Source organism: Etheostoma spectabile, chromosome 17 (assembly GCF_008692095.1).
Source record: "Etheostoma spectabile isolate EspeVRDwgs_2016 chromosome 17, UIUC_Espe_1.0, whole genome shotgun sequence".
Classification (NCBI taxonomy): domain Eukaryota; kingdom Metazoa; phylum Chordata; class Actinopteri; order Perciformes; family Percidae; genus Etheostoma; species Etheostoma spectabile.
The window spans coordinates 14,533,137-14,549,571 of NC_045749.1; the positions used below are offsets into that span (position 1 = coordinate 14,533,137).

At 37.8% G+C, this 16,435-nt stretch overlaps 1 protein-coding gene across 5 annotated transcripts in view; it reads right to left on the reverse strand.

Moving 5' to 3' along the window:
• Window positions 1-8,732: 8,732 nt before the first annotated feature.
• khdrbs2 (KH domain containing, RNA binding, signal transduction associated 2) overlaps window positions 8,733-16,435 on the reverse strand; it is a 71,830-nt gene continuing 64,127 nt past the window's right edge. The window contains exons 9-13 of one of the 5 annotated variants that reach the window (XR_004335909.1): window positions 15,865-15,948; window positions 13,316-13,368; window positions 11,654-11,742; window positions 10,519-10,576; window positions 8,733-8,898 (exon numbers count right to left, since the gene is read on the reverse strand). Coding sequence is in view for 1 of the 5 variants with exons in the window: in XM_032541471.1 (XP_032397362.1) it covers window positions 15,854-15,948 (95 nt within the window). In the remaining 4 variants the exon portion in view is untranslated. Of the gene's footprint in view, window positions 8,899-10,518; window positions 10,577-11,653; window positions 11,748-13,315; window positions 13,369-14,445; window positions 15,949-16,435 lie in introns of those variants that run through there. The other 4 variants (XR_004335910.1, XR_004335912.1, XR_004335911.1 and 1 more) reach the window with 4 other exon arrangements.

Sequence of the window (16,435 nt, forward strand, 5' to 3'; positions counted from 1 at the left end):
CTTGTTAATGGAGGGAATTGTGGAAGCGGGGACTGTAGGATGTTGGGGGGACATAATGGCCCTGACAATCAACCAGCTGAGTGCCTGGCCTTTTTTTCCCTGCAGGGAGTGTCAGTGGAGACAGAGCGCTGGAGCTTGTTGATGGTTCAGTGTGTCAGCTCTGAACAGACCGGAGATAAGAATTTGGAAGTGAAGTGTTGAGGAGCCAGAGTTAAGAGCAATCCCTTAGATTTCCTCTATGACGTTGATAGATTGATGAGCCGGAGCTCACAGCGATCCACCAGATTGCACCCTAGAGAATGATGGATATAAAACAAGTGTTTTCCTCCTTTTATTTTCAACGTTGACACCCTCCTAAAGAGGTACATTTTGGTAAGTACTAGCAGATAAAAGGCTGTGAAAGTACATTGGGAATCACACCCACCATTCCAATTGGAAGCCAACATTTACAGTGGTAAGAAAAAGTATATAACCTTTTGGAGTTTTATTGTTTTCTCAATAAATTTGTCACAAAATGTGATCTGATCTTCATCTAAGTCAAGGGTATTACCAAACGTGTCTAAAATTATTACACAAACAAATTTTGATCTTTCATGTCTTTATTGAACACACTCATTCAACCATGTTGGGATGATGTTTTCATGATAATTTGCCATGCCCTTTCTATGCCAGTTGTAGTGCTGTGAGTGTTTATTTCCCCAAATAGTTCAATTTTAGTTTCAACAGTCCACAAAACATTTTGCCAATACCGCTGTGGAGTGTCAATGTGCTCTTTTGCAAACTTCAGGCATTCAGCAATGTTTTTTTAGTAAGCAGTGGCTTCCTTCGTGATATCCTGCCGCAGATGCCCTGCTTGTTCAGTGTTTTACGTGTCGTAGACTCATGAACAGAGATGTTAGCCAGTTCCAATGATGCCTTCAAATCTTCGGCTTGTTTCTGGACCTTATTGATGAGTCTCCGTTGTGCTCTTGGTGTCATTTTGACTTCTTGGTGGAGTAGCAACAGTCGTTAGCAAAGTCGTTAAAATAACTTTGTTATTCTTGCCATCTTTATGTGAATCAAAAAATCTTGTTCATAGATCTTCTGAAAACTATTTTTGAGAAGGCCTAGCTCACATAAGCGCGTTCGTCTTGTGCAGAGCAAACTTCAAAACTTTGAGGTGTTCTTATTGGTCAAAGAAGCTGTCCTCCACACCTTCAAAGCCTTAATATCTTAAGGAGGCTCCAGGTGTGCTAAAATTGGACTCCAATTAGCTTTTTTGAGGTCATTAACTCAAGGGTTCATGTACTTTTTCCACAAACACTATTATGTTTTTTTGGTTGTTCTCAATTAAGACATGAAAGATAAAAAAACGTTATTTTAGACCCATTATATTTGTCAATACCCCTTGACTTAGATGAAAATCAGATCACACTTTATGACAAAACTATTCAGAGAATGATGAAAATGGACGCCCAGAAAGCTCAGTTGGTACAGCAGACGCCCATATAAAGAGGATTCCTCCTTGACGTAGCGGGCCCAAATAATCTTAAAATAAAAAACAAAGAAAACAATGAAATTCCAAAATGTTCATATACTTTTTCTTGACTCATATCTTTTGGTTAGAGTTCATGAGTCGCTATTACTAATATAAAGCCAGAGCGTGTAGCTCAGTCCGTTATGTAGCTGCCTCAATTGTTGTCTCTGAAAACTTTTATCAAGCAAATTCTGCCAAATATTCTGTAGCCATGACCATGATACATGGCTAGTGACAAAGAATATCATAAAATTAAATGTCAATGTTTTGTTTAAATGCATCATTTTTGTAGCTTTTCTGCGTTTCTTCTGGATTTATCATTGTGAGAAGAAACCTTTCTTTGGGCTCTTTAAGTTGACACAAATTATTTGCTCCATTAAATCACACCTGTCGTGGAACATTTAATAAAACATAAATCATTTTAGAAATTATGTGTGTTTTAGAGCGGGGGAGAACAGGGAGCTCACCTCTCTCTCACGGCTGCATTGGTTAATCTCTTTCTTGTGGTTCATAGCTTCAGTAGCACCCCTCGGGGAGCTGAGGCTTTTCAATACGGACATGCATTTTTCATCTTCACAGGGTCTCCATCACTATAGAAAACTGCAGTTTCCCCAAGCCCCTTAATTGTCTCTAGTTTGATATTTTAGCTGTGGTAGGCCCCATATTTGTGCACATTTGAGTCAGTAACTGCTAAAAGACTTATTTTTGTTTTCAGAATTACATCAGTGTGACCCCACAGCATAATGTCAACACCTCACAGGGCTTAAACGGTATACACACTGACTTATGACTCATTGTTTTTTTGTAATCATATTTCATATAGGGTTGAGCCCTTGAGCAACTTAATCTTTTTTGGCCTCAGCCCTTATGCAGAAGATGAACACTTGTGCAAGACAATACAATCAGGCAACAAGAGAACTGCAAAATTGACATTATCACAAAATGATCTATCAAGGTATTGCAAATGCGTTAAAACATAACACAAGTATTTGATTTTAAATGCCTGTTTTAAATTAATTTCTACCCATTCTCACAGGGAGGACTTTAAGAAGTGTTAAGAAGAAAATGTCAGAGTGGCTGTACGCCGTTCTTCACATAGTTGCTTTTTATCCAATCCTGAAAATGACGCAGACTACTTTCACTTGAGACAAAGTGCTATTACAGCCCCACGGGTTGCCGCACTGATAAGGTGAGGTCAATGTAAGCTTGTAATCGACTTCAACAGCTTACTGCAGCAACCCTTCAGGCATTTTATCAAAGAAACAATGCAGCAGTGGAGTGATAAATCAGTAATGTCTAAACTGTGGCGGTGGAGCGTTGTTGCCGTTACTGATGCTGTAAGAATTGTGGTTGCTATGGAGCCCCAAAACTGACAACATTTAGACAAATCAAAAATACAGATGAATAGATAAATATATAATATTGTTTATTCAATAATTGAAATGGAGTGTAAAAAGAAACATTTTGTACTTTGCCTTTACTTAAAAAAGCAAGAAGCGTTTCATTTGTTTCCCTTTATTGCCAATCACTTATTCAAACTAAGACAATTCCTTTTACTCTCTCTTATCTTTACTAGCTCATTTTATTAAAATTTTTTGGTGGTCTCAGCACACATTTGATCATTTGTAAACTGGCAGTATATCACTGACACACTGTATAAAGTCTTTTAACATACAGTAGCTAAAGCATTCTTGTCAGTAAGCAAAGGCTAGGAAAGTTAGCTAGCTAATGTTACTTACTGTACATTTTCCCGGCACTGTATTGAGTGCTTTAAAAAAATGGTTACTCTTGTCTCCGACGCGTAGGTAGAACATTACAGTGAGCGTGTATATACAGAATCGTGAATAAATGGATAGCCAAATCCAAAGTTATACAGAGCAGCGGACATTGGTTCATTTTTAGCTCAGAAGTTCAGCTGTAAGCCCCTGGGGTGTAGTTTTGTCACTACAGAAATGACTACATTATTTTGACCATGTGTGTGTGTTTCTGTGTGTGGCTGGCTGTGTGTGGTGTATTTGGCCTTTGGATGACTTTCATGACTCTTCTGCTTTTACGAGCAGCTGTACGAGAGTTGCAACGATGATTGTGTAAACCCCGGCCTCCTGGCGGGTATTTGAAAAATGTGTGGTAGGTTAATCAGAGTTTTATGGTGGTGTTGTATCGTAACATTATTGAAAACAAAACCAAAAAAAAAACATGAATCAATTGCTCTCAGACTTTCTTGCTCAGTAGACTGCAGGCGCTTCTTGTGTATACTATGAAATAGAATTCTAGCGGCGCCACTGTCCTAATTGCATGCTGCATGTTAGGGCCTATGTTAGCATAGAGTGCCCTTTTCTTATTTGTGAAAAGCACACTAAGTGTCCTCTGCAGAGACATGACAGATCCAAGTAGTTTCCCTTGTTCTGCTATAAAGGGTTCCTATAGAAAATGCAGACTCTTGTCATATGCTCTTCATTAAAGTACCTGGCGGGGACAAAAGACTCAAAACTGACAACAATCAACAGATAAATCAATAGCCCATTGTTTTGATGTGGGCTAGACGGATGACTTTGCCCTCTGAGGTTATAGTTGCTGAAGGTCTGTTTGTCATCCAGAGTGAAATCAACAACTGTGCATCATTTCCTCAGCTGTGAAAAAAAAAAAATACAATCTAGATAAAACAAAAAGGCTTCATTGGGGTTGCCGTGACTCTGAATCTTGACAGCTACATTACAGTCTTGCCTGTCAGAGGCATTTATCCGACATAGTGTCTGGCACTGTAACTGTACACATGGGACGATGTACAGCAGAAAAGACGGGACGGACGAGAGATGCCGTCGTCTTTTACATCAATCTTAGATGCTTAGAAGCTGATTGGACTTTTAGATTTCCATGATTGGAATCACTCACCTGCAAATCAAGTTTACAATGGTAACAGTATGTACATAGTTCTGTTGGTTGTATACTGAGGCTGTCACAAGCAGTAGTGAAGGAGACGGAAAAGCATACAGAATGTGAGAAGGTCCATCTAACAGGACAGAACTGCTGCAGGGCATAGTTGGTCAATAAAGTAATGACAAATTCAAAAACAACCAGATAAACAGATGCAGATAAAAGTAAAGAACAGATGTCACTGTATCCATACATTTACAGTTTTAGACCAGAGGTGTTTGTGTTCTATTATATGTAGTTTATAAATTAATGACACTTCCTCTATACAGTAATCATACCATAGATCTTCATAAGATCTGAATGACTTACTTCTAAATACATAGTTAATACTTTGTCAATTGCCAATAATTGTTTTGTAAACAGAAATTATTTGGATGGCCAGTATGGTTGCAACTAATGCTTCTGATAATTAGTTAATAGTTTTATAAAACATCAAGTAACATTGATTTGTCCCCATTAATTTTTTTTTTCTATCTAGATTATTATTTGTGCATTGATAACATATATTTACATCATATTTATAAATGCAAAGTACATAGTAATTAATAACTATTAACAGCATTATAACCATCAGTTGCAACTTTATGATAAACATCAAAATAATGTTTATTAAAACAAATACTAATTATAATTTCATTGTTTCTTAACAGAAAAATGACTACCAACCCAAGTTTAAATAACTATCAATTCGCCATTTATTAATGGTGGTTATTATAAAGTGCTACCAAATTATGTATACTCAATATTTTTGTGAAATATTTTACAGACTAGGGACAGCATCACATAAATGACCTTTGGTATTGGATGAGGGTAAATAACACGCTATGTAGCACTAATATTACACTAAATCTGACCAGGATTTAGGGTCTGATACTGTTTAGATTTGGTGGAAAATATAAGCTTTGGATTTTCTACCGTCATTAGCAAGGATACTGTGGCATATAAACCCCTTATCCTGTTTACTCCTGCCTTTTGTGGTCTACAGAAGCTCATTTGCCAAGGAAATGTTATGTTTATTCATAAATAGATATTTGTGATCTGAATATGGAGATGTATTTAGCAGCTTGTATTTGCATTATGCATGAAAACACTCTCAATGAGACTCAGTCTCCAGTGTTTGTTTGAAGACATTATTCAGGGAGATTAGGTTTAGTTTTCCTTGAGAGAGACTCATGCAAAGTCACACCTTTAGCCCAAGCAGTTTATGATGATGGATGTCGATTTAGTCTTTTTAGGTGGAATATTGTCTTTCTTAGGGACATGTTTAAAAAAACACAAAAAAAGAGGCTAAACCAAACAAGCTCTATATTTGTGAAGACATTTTGTGAACGTGACTTCATCAGTAGAAAACATAGTTAGCCCAGTTCACTTGCTGCTTAGTTTATCCACAGGCACAAAACAACACAACATGTCAAAACGCATCCTCTCTCCAAAAATAGCTATAATGAGCTGGAGGGGGCTGGCTTTTGTGCAAAAGGGAGCTAAGATCATGTATAGTAGTCTGTCTACAGTAGCACAGAACTTTTCAAAACTGCAGCTCAAGCTATACATGCTCACTCTCTGTCACCTGGCTTAGATCCCAGCCTGCTGTCGCAACAAGAAAGTCATCAAAACACATCAAGGACTCTGACTCTGCACACCATTTGATCACTAGTGCTACGCCGGTAAAGAGGCCCTTTTAGATTCGGGTGATTATAAGCCCTCGCTTTCTATTCTAGCTCATCAAGCAGTTGTCTAAACAGAGCTGAGTTTGCTCAGGTACCCGTCCCTGGCAGGGGGAAATGCTTTGTGTTGGAGTTATAGCCATGCACTGTTTTGCTTCATTGAACATGTCTGGGTACTCGCCTAGATCCTGACCCACTTTAGTGTCTTTGTGTTAGCAAGATTTAGATCAAGTGGTATCGAGGAAGATAAATGCTGAGCTGTCTGACAGGCTGTGTGGAGTGTACGTCATGGAGCAAATTAATTAAACAAATGCCAGAGTCAGGGGTGGACGTTTTAATGAAATGAGTCTGCTAAACAATTGAACAGATTCTAGAAATCTCTATCAACCCCCAAAAAATAAGCAATAGATGATCTTCCACATCAATTGTGACTCATGGGACCGGTAAGCTGTTCAAGTTGGACATGTTTCGAGAAGCTGATATGAGCCTATGAGGCAATCAATTTATTGTTTTTTAAATTAAATATGAACAAACAAATTCAGAAAGACATTCATGAACATTTATTTGAACAATGGGATGCTTGTATTGCTTCTATCAATCTCAAGTGTTAATTACTGTGTACCATATGTAAAGCTGCAGACGGCACCATTCATTTTAACTGCCACTCAGAAAATGACACAAGGTGTGAGCTGTGTCTGGCTGCTGCATATTCCGGCGGCACTGATGGGTTGGGCTCTTGAAGTAGCTGTGACAGTTGGCCACAACGCCAGCAGTGGGCTCGGCTTGCTTAATGAACTAACATGTTCATGTTGGCAGCACTAAGTGAACCATTTATTAGTGAGCTGGGTACGGACACAAGGTGCACTCAGGTTGGTAACGACAGCAGCCGCCAGATGACAACATAGCTGAAAGAAGGTGCAGTCGTGTTGAGATTTTTTTGTTTTTTTATTTTTTTACTTTAGGCTATAATGTATTTTATTTTGGGAAAGTGGTGGCCTAGCGGTTAAAGAAGAGTCAGTTTAATCCCCAGACCGACAGGATAAAATCTGGATGGGGAAAGTGAAAGAGCAGCACTTGTCCCTCCCTTGAGCAAGGCCCTTAACCCCAACTGCTCCAAGTGGAGCTGCTCAGTGGCCAGCAGATCAGACTGGGGTTGTACTGGGAAGCTTCCAGGCATGAAAGCGTAACTCTGTGAATGTGACAGATCATCGTTGCAAATGAAAATTTGTTCTCAATCTACTCAACGGAGGCCTGCACTATGAATCAAGATCAACAAGCCCAACTTCATCTATTCTAACCAATGCGGTCCCGCATAAGCAGTGTCACGACGGTGGTTAACAACTAGTTCAATCAAGTCAGGTTTCCAAATCAAGTTTCCCAATCCAGTGATGCACGTTTAAATAAAAGAGGCAGTGTTTGCACAACATGACCAATCACAAACATCTACTATCTATCAATATATTTTATATAAGAAGCACAAACTATAATTCTTAATAAATATGAAGAGGGTTTTAGGCAGAACGCAATACAGTCGCTGCTTCCTAAAACAGGAAGGAAAGCTGGCCAAAAAATGGCCGACGCTGTAAATGCGTAAAACACGCTTATCAATATAACTTTTCCCTCTTCTATCAGTCAAGCACAAAATCTGACCATAATTACACTTGTGCTTTCCATAAACTGTAGTTGCTTTGGCCAATTATTTCAGTTGCTACCCTGGCAGTAAGTCATCGTGAGAGCAAATAAAAAATATTAAAACATAATTCAAACCGATCAAGAAGCAGACATATAGCCTATATGAAATCCCATATTAGGCTAAACTCACTCAGCCAACATTTGAGTATGTTTTCATACTATTAATTTAAGGGTGAAATCACCATCACCAAACCCACCAGACTCCATTTTTATAACCAGTACTTTGTTTTTTATCATTGTGAAACACAAATAGCCTATACATAGTTCCCTCTACTTAAAATCTACAGTATATATTTAATAAAAATAACCATTGGGGAATGTCTCTAAATGTTTTAACTTTTCTGAACGCATCCTTCTCTCTCCGAACACCGAGCTCCACCGGATCAAAGAACCGTGACGCTGTTATCACCCGAGTATTGATTGGTCAGTAGGCGGTGCTTTTACACCGGTTTATCTTCAACATAACCTGCTCCTGACCAGGTTAGGTGTTCACCATAAGTTACCACAGTAACCCGGTAACACGTGATCCACCGTCGTGATACACAACAAAACCCTGGGTTGAACCTGAAGCTTCCTCCTTATCACCAAATCTTGCTTTGTAGAACAGGCCTCTGGAGAAATAAAAGTGAATGAATAAATAAATAAATAAATAAATAAATAAAATAACACAAAATAGAGTTATGATAAAATGTAAAATTGAACAGAAGTGACTAACGTCATTTTTTTTGCTGCAAGGGTATGGATTTTGGTTGAAATACAAATTTGCTAACTTGAAGACATTTTTACATGTAAAACAAATTACAACAGTTAGGTTCTTTGGCACATGTAAAAAAAGAAATCGTCCACCAGAAATGTGGAGCTAGGTCTGGGGGCGACCTAGCTCACCCAGTAAGAGCGTGCTCCCCACGTTGGCTGAGTCCTTTGCAGTCCGACCTGCGGCCCTTTGCTGTGTGTCATCCCCCATCTCTCTCCCATTTTTCCTGTCTATCCATTGTCTCTATCTAATAAAGGGAAAAAATGCCCCAAAAAATAACCTTTTGAAAAAAAGAAACGTGGCTCATCTCGTTGTTGTCTTTCATAATACTCACCAACCTGTAACACAAAAATGAAAGGAGAAATACACTATACTCAAAGGCAAAAGGAATGTGGGAGCAAAATAAATGCATATATTTAATATGGAGCCATTTGGGGGAAATACTTATTTGCTTTATTGTCAAGGATAAAGAAGAAGAGGAATATACTTTACTTTATTAATCCTGCAAGGTAAAATTCTATTATATATTATTTATATATATATCTATATATATTTAACGGAGTGAAACAAATAGAATTGTACCTTTCAGGATTAATAAAGTGTGTGTGTGTATATATAATAAACACTGGCCCAACACACACATGCAAAAAAGCTGCTTCTAGCACCGCTCTATTTTTATTTTCAATCCGTGCAAAAAAGTGTAAAAAACCACAATTTGAGGTTTTATGGATGGCTTTGCCTATTTCTTGACTATTCTCTATTATAAGCTAACCTAACTGTCTCCTGGCAGGAGCTTAATATTTTAAGGTCAAATATCGTATTAGAGTGCTATCAATATTCTCATCTAAAGCTTAGCAAGAAAGCAAGCAGGTCCAGAATGCCGAGCCATGCAATAATGTGTAGAATTATTCATGTGACAGGCATGTTATCATCTGTCGGAATTGATTCTGAGGATGTATGACAAATGACATTGTGTCCTTGGTTTGAAGTAGTTTGTATACGCAGCAAGCTTTTGAGCCCCAAGTCTGACATTTTGGCTGGGTGTGCATCAAATGCAGTAGTACAGAAATCCCCCTCGATCCACCACCGGCTGTCTCTTTATGAATCCCCCAGTTATAATCTGTCAACAGACGTCTGGCATCCGGAGTGACGTTCTGAATGGAGATGCAGCTTTCAGCCAGAGACAATCAGCTCGTCCTTGAGGTGGAGATGGAGGGAGATAGACCTCCTCACTCTCACCTCAACCTTTTCAAATGAGCTTTTATTGTCTTGTTAAGAACAACCAGGTGCAATTATTCTAGAAAATAAGGCACTAATCTGAGAGTTGGCAGCCATCATTTATTTGTTCACACGGCCATTGGCTGAATTAGCGAGAACAGCGTGTTGCATATCTGTGGATGTCTCTCTCTCTTTCAGGCAGTCTGAACCCACAAGCAGATGGTATCATTACATGACTGCAGAATGAGTCGGTGTCAGCGTGAGTATAACCTCTACTTTCAATCATACATATACATATAGTTTCTTGTCTCATTACTAAGTCAGTGACAACACTAGGAAAGCAAGATTTAGACCTCTACAGCCAGGTTAGCTGTTTTCTCCTGTTTCCAGTCTTTCTGCTGAGCTAACTATCGTCTGCTGGCTGTAGCTTCATAGCTACAGTGCTTTATAGACAACAGTGGGATGTGAAACATGACGAAAAAGCAGCTATTAAGACATTTAGGTGGTTCAAAAGAAGAAAAGGAAGTCTTTGTTGTGTTGTAAAAAGACTTGTATTTCTTTGGCCCCACTGGACTGGGTAGTAAGCATGCTTAAGTAGAACTTATATTCAAAATATCAAGAGTCAGACTGCTTTTTTAAAAAGCAGAGCAAATCAATTGGAAATACATCGACACAGATGTACTGCATGTATGTTATTCTCACAGTGAAAAGTAACAGCTGACACACAATCAACTCCTCACCTGTGAGTCATTTGTCTTTGCCATCATGTTTCATGGTTCATCACCGTTCTTCTCATCTCTGTGCGCAATGCATGAAAGTTAACACAAACAGAATGAATCTTCTTTTTTTTCTTCTTTTTTTTACACAGTAACAGATTCGTTAAGCAGATAATTTTCACTAAACAGATTGTGTATTCTTTTAAGAGGGCTGTGGCTTAAAAAAACCAAAAAGCAATTGACTGTAAGCAAATGCTGTTCTTTTTTGCAAATAAAAAGATTCAGAAAAATAAAATAAAAACAGTGCTGTGGCTGCATAAACATGGTTGCCAAAGGTGATAAACTTGGCAAACCAACAAAAAACAGCTGCCAGTTTTTTTTATTGCGCCCAAGGCTGCAGACTGCCTAATGGACAGGAGTCACTGTGGGTCCATGTGTGGACTAATGGCGAAGAGATGTGAAGACAGCTGCAAAGTCTTTGGGCACCTTACAAATTCCATTCTTTGTGCATAACAAGAAATATGTACAATGAGTAATGGATTTTTTTATGTAATCTGAATGTGAGAGTTTGATCAGTGGCATTAACTTTAAGAAACGCATTAACACCCATAGCAGGCTTTGGGATTTTGGGCTCTTGGCTGGTTTCGAGCTGGCGTCAGGTTTGTTATGAAAATGGATCTGAGAGCACTTCTGGCAAAGGATGCATGAACATCACTGGCATACACCGAGTATCCAGCAGCACTGATCACATCCAATTCATAGGTGCAAATGAACACCAGAGTTGGTTTTAGGAAAGGACGTGGACAGGTTGAAAAAAGGGAATTACTCAGTTATTTTTTTATTCTATGCAGCTTCATAACGTCTATATTTGTAACAAAACTTGGGTTTAATTAACAATCATCCCTGAATGACATGAATCTCTCCAGTTACTTTCCTTGAAGTGTTTTCCTTAAGCACGTTGTTTTCTTCATATTTATTTTGTAAATAGCTCATTGCTGATTTACAATCACGTATACTGAGAAAACAGCCTTTACAAGACACAACAATTCTTCATGTCACCTCAACAACTAATCGTTTCTCCAAACTCAGTACTAAAGAAAAATGTAGCCAGCTTTATAGTTAGATGCTTTATGTTGAATGACTTACTGTATATACGTACCAAGCTACTTTCCTGACTGATGAAGGACCCGAACATGTCTGATGGCTGAGTACAATCTTCAGTCCTCTGGGAGTAGATTCCTGTGCTTGCTGTTCTAGAAAGAAGCAAAGTAGAAAATGCTATTTTCCAGAAAAGCAAAGGGAGCATGATGTACGCTGTGTTACAGTACTGCAGAGTTAGACTGTCTGGTAATTGTACAAGTTTTGATGAAAGTTCCTTTATTAAATCTACAGTTTTGTTAGCACACACAGTTCCTCTGGTGACACATAAGACTGTAAAATGTTAATGTTTGCGCCTGACTATTGGCTGACCTTTTTGTTCTGTATTTCAGTGAAGCCTGCTCTAACGACAAAATCCTAAGCTCTACATTTTTAAGCATGTATTTGTGCATTTTCATTTTAATATGGCTATTACGATAAAAAAAGATCAGAAGCTAATTCAAATTGAATTGTTTGAAAAGAAATAACTTAAGCTCTGAAAGTTGTCTTGTGTAGCCCAAATCATCATGTTGCTATGCTTTGCAGTCATGACTACAGCACAACAAATTTGTTATATTACGGGAAAAATAAAATCTTCGCAGTCTCCCAGGTGAAGTCTATCTTTTAACAAATAACACCAATAAAACAACTATTAGTACTGTGTCTTGCACTTCTGGGTCAGCTTTGTTCATGACTCGGGTTATGCTTTAACAGCGCAAGTGTGCAATTAAGGTGTTATGCCTGTGAATACATTTTCAAAACGTATTGCACCTTTAAGAACATGTCAGAAGAAGAGCATGAATTATGAATAGGCCAGCAGCTATCTGTCCATGGGGATTAAGTGTAGCTGCATTAGCACAGCTGTAAAACACAGGTTGGAATCAAAAATACACACAAATAAGATGTATTGCAGAAAGGAAATATGTAAATAAGTGGTGCAGAAGAATAAAAAAAGACATTAGTTGGACAGAAAAGATGGTATATACTAATAGGTCATGTAAGAACAGTAGCCTAGTGTTTTTGTTCACTAAATGAGTTCTTCAGTTTGGTTTTCTACATGTATAATTAATCTTAAAGTCTACCCAACCACATTTCACATCAGCCTCATATTGTCACTACTCTGCTGTTCTACTAATCAGATGATTAATTATTTCTAATCACACTGCAGTTTCAGTAAGAGTTTTTTTTTTCCTTTATCCCCTTTGTTTCCATTATTTTAATTACATGTCTGTGCTTTATTGTGTTTTTAATGAGATGTCAGAGTTATAAAAACAGCGTACTGTAACACTCATAGTTGATGTAAAAGAGCTTTAATGGTGGATTCGTGAGAATGGGCAGCAAAGTGGAAATTATATGTCAATCCTTTGACAGTGTGCACACAGTGAGACTCAAGGAAACATAACTCGTAATTACAAAACATAAGTGGACAAGTTCAGTTGTAAAGTATGAATTAGTATTAAAACAAACTCTTACTCAATAACTGTTAGCTGTGAGTCAAAGTAAGAATTTGCATAAAAAGCCTTTGCTAATGAGTTGTAAAACAAAATCAATCAAGGAGGCCAAATGAGCTAAACCTGCTGGATTTTTGTTAACTACGTCAAATTAAATGTTTAAAAATAATTGTTTTCAACATGCCTGACAACAAGGGCAGTTAGCATGAATATGAATGAATTTTTCCACTCACCTGTTACATTTGTCTCCGTTTTGACCAAATCGCACAACAGTGTGTTTCCTCAACTATAGAGAAAAACAAAACAATACACTAAGGAATGTATCACAAGTGTAGACTGACAGACTGCATGCAATGCAATATTTATGCAATACATAGCACAGAACATTAATTACATTCCATCACTGTGAAAAAAGTAAACCAATTCAAGGTGGTATAAATATCATGAAATTTAATGTGAAGTTTTGAGCAAATGTTTGGAATTTATTTCTATCACTGATGTGATGTTTAGTTTGCCGAACATTATTTTAGCGTCTTTTATTATTATTTCTTTTATCACAGTTTAGCTGAATTCCTTATGGGCTGTTTAGTTAGCGATATGAAAGGGATTTTATTTGGGGTTAAAAAGGGCAGGTTTACTTTTTTTTTAAGTGGAAGTTAGCATTTTACCGATTAAATTAGAATTATTATTAGGGTTACCTGCTTAGTGTTTAGTCTTCCTTTCAGTCCCGTGATCTACACGCTTAATGAGGGCCAGGCTTCAGGTGTACTAATCACAAAAAAGAATTCAAATCTCTAAAATGGACTTCAGCTTTGATGTTTAAAGCACGGAATCTTACAGTGCAAGTACAGCTTTCTCAGGTTAAATGACAGAAATGAAAAAAGAGGTTAGCAGAGACATTGATGAGTCGCAGATAAAATACACAGCACACTGAGTGCATACTATCAGAGGGTGAATACCAAGATCGACATCCTGTATGGCCCATTATGCTTTTTCACGTGCCAGCTTCAAACACCGAGTGTATCATTATTATGATAATATATGAGGACTTCTTACCTCTTTTAACTCCATATCATTCTCAGTGTCAATCAGTATCTGTTTAATGATGTAAAACTTCACAGAATGGATTGAGGAAAGACATGTATTAGTTTCCAAATAAGAAGGTGATCAAAGATTCAAGGACGATTGTGCAGGAATATGAATTATTTAACAAATGAGTCATTTGGGACAGATTGGTGGGCAGTCTTTATGAAACGAGTTAGCTATTACCTGAAAGCAGATAGTATTAATGTTAACAAACTGCATTAAATTTCTTTTTTTATCTCCATAGCCTGCTATTTAGAGAGTCTTACACACTGTGTTCAGGTTTATGTTGTTTTTATTAAATGCGTTATGTACAAATACAGATTACACACAGAACAAAGCACGCATTATAAATGACACACTGTACATTGTTCATTGCTTTCAACCCAAGCACAAAAGAGTATTTTGCACGATAACGATCTCACATCTTGTATCATTTAAAGTCACAATATAACTTTAGTCTGTGGTTTCAAGTCAGTTTTACCATGAAGTCATCAGAGGTTCATATGGCAATCAGTTATTGGGAAAACTTGAGGTTTTGAGGATTTAGATTTATGAACATTAAACATTTTTACTAGGAAATGTCATTTAATCACTTTGCATTCAGGTCTTCAATGGAAAAGGTTAAGTTTCCATCTGTTGCCTTTAATGGAGTGGATCGGGTCATTTGTGTTCAGAGCATTGTGTGGTTCTCTGTCAGTTTTGGTATAAGGTGTAAGTTTGGAAAAGATCCATTTAAACCAGACTGAGCCCACAGCCAGACCAATCAGTGAACGGTGAAGAAAGATGATAGAGATTGAAAAAAGATCATTTTAAATTTGAAGTCACATTTTCACTGTGGCTCTGGCTGGTTAAAGACTCATCCTGCCTGAAAGGTTATCTTGAGTGACCCACAATGAGCTAAACCTGGTCTGTGCTTTTTTTTCTTATACCATTAATAATAAGGAAAAACTGTATAAGTTTTTTTTTTAATAACTATTAAAGAAACATAGCAGTATCGCTCTACTTTTCCCCCTTACAGGAACTAGGCCATTGGTCAAACTGCAGGGGCAACTAAAATATGAGAATGTTTTCACTTTTGTGCCCTCTACTGTGTCATAGTGGAAGACAACGAGATGTCTCACAATGTCATGACAAAAAAACATGGGTGTCAGAATCCTGGTCGACAACTTTGACACTGTGTTCGGTGACACCAAACCATGGGAACATAGAAATTATGACTCTCTGATTGCCTAATCTGAGCATCTTGAAAGGTAAAAAATATTGTTGGACGTTGGCTAGTAAACCGCGATAAGCACAGCAATAAAGGCAATGAATGGAAAGTAATTTGTCAAAATGCGACAAAAAAATGTTTTGGGGAGGGGGGTGGGGGTGTGTAGATTTGGAATTAAAGAGCCTTTTAACAGCCAATTCTAAGAACAACCTTCCTGTACATGGATGAGCATGGATGAATGTCTCTTTTCTATCTCCTCTCTGCACTTTAAAATATGTACTATATCCTGAAAGAGTAGCACAATTTGAATACTGCAGTAGTTAAGTTTGAGGATGTATGTGCTTTATGGGGTTATTTTTTTATTTGATCTTCTGAAGAAGACTAACCAAAAAGCCATTGTTACAACAATTTATGAAGAATTAAAAAAAATGTATATAAAAAATTTGAAATTGGAGGTCACATATCTGGAGCACCTTCAGTATCTACCATAGGGATGTTTTCTGTAGCCCCCTCTTGTCAGCCGTAAAACTGGGGCTTTGAGACTGGGACGGGTGGTCGCCCATTCTTCCTCTGCAAACACAGTTAAACACACATTGTAGAAATCTGCTGCATTCACTGTGTTGTCACAAAGTCAAACTGGGAGCTCGGGTCTCGTATACTTTCCTCTCTCAACACATTTAACAAAGACAAGTAAATTCAAGCGAGCAAATTCTACTACAGAGGCTTCTCTCCACAGAAAATTAATTTCATAAGCACTTTGCCCTCTGTTGGACCAATACTGAATTCTGACAGCAGCTCCTTCCTTAGAGCCAAATTGCATAAAGATGGCCACCACAGCTGCATGGCACATTGCACTGCTTCCAAATAAGAAAGTGTTTATGGAGCAGAAAATCAAATCATTGCCCCCTTGGTTTTTGGTTTGGTCCGACCTCAACACCCCAGTGCACAATTCATTGTGCTGAAAATGAATGAGCCTGCAAACTTGCTGTGGCAACCAGCTTAGTGCTGCATGTTTTCATGCGAAAACCTTGGAACTCCACTTTTTGCTGAAATTAAA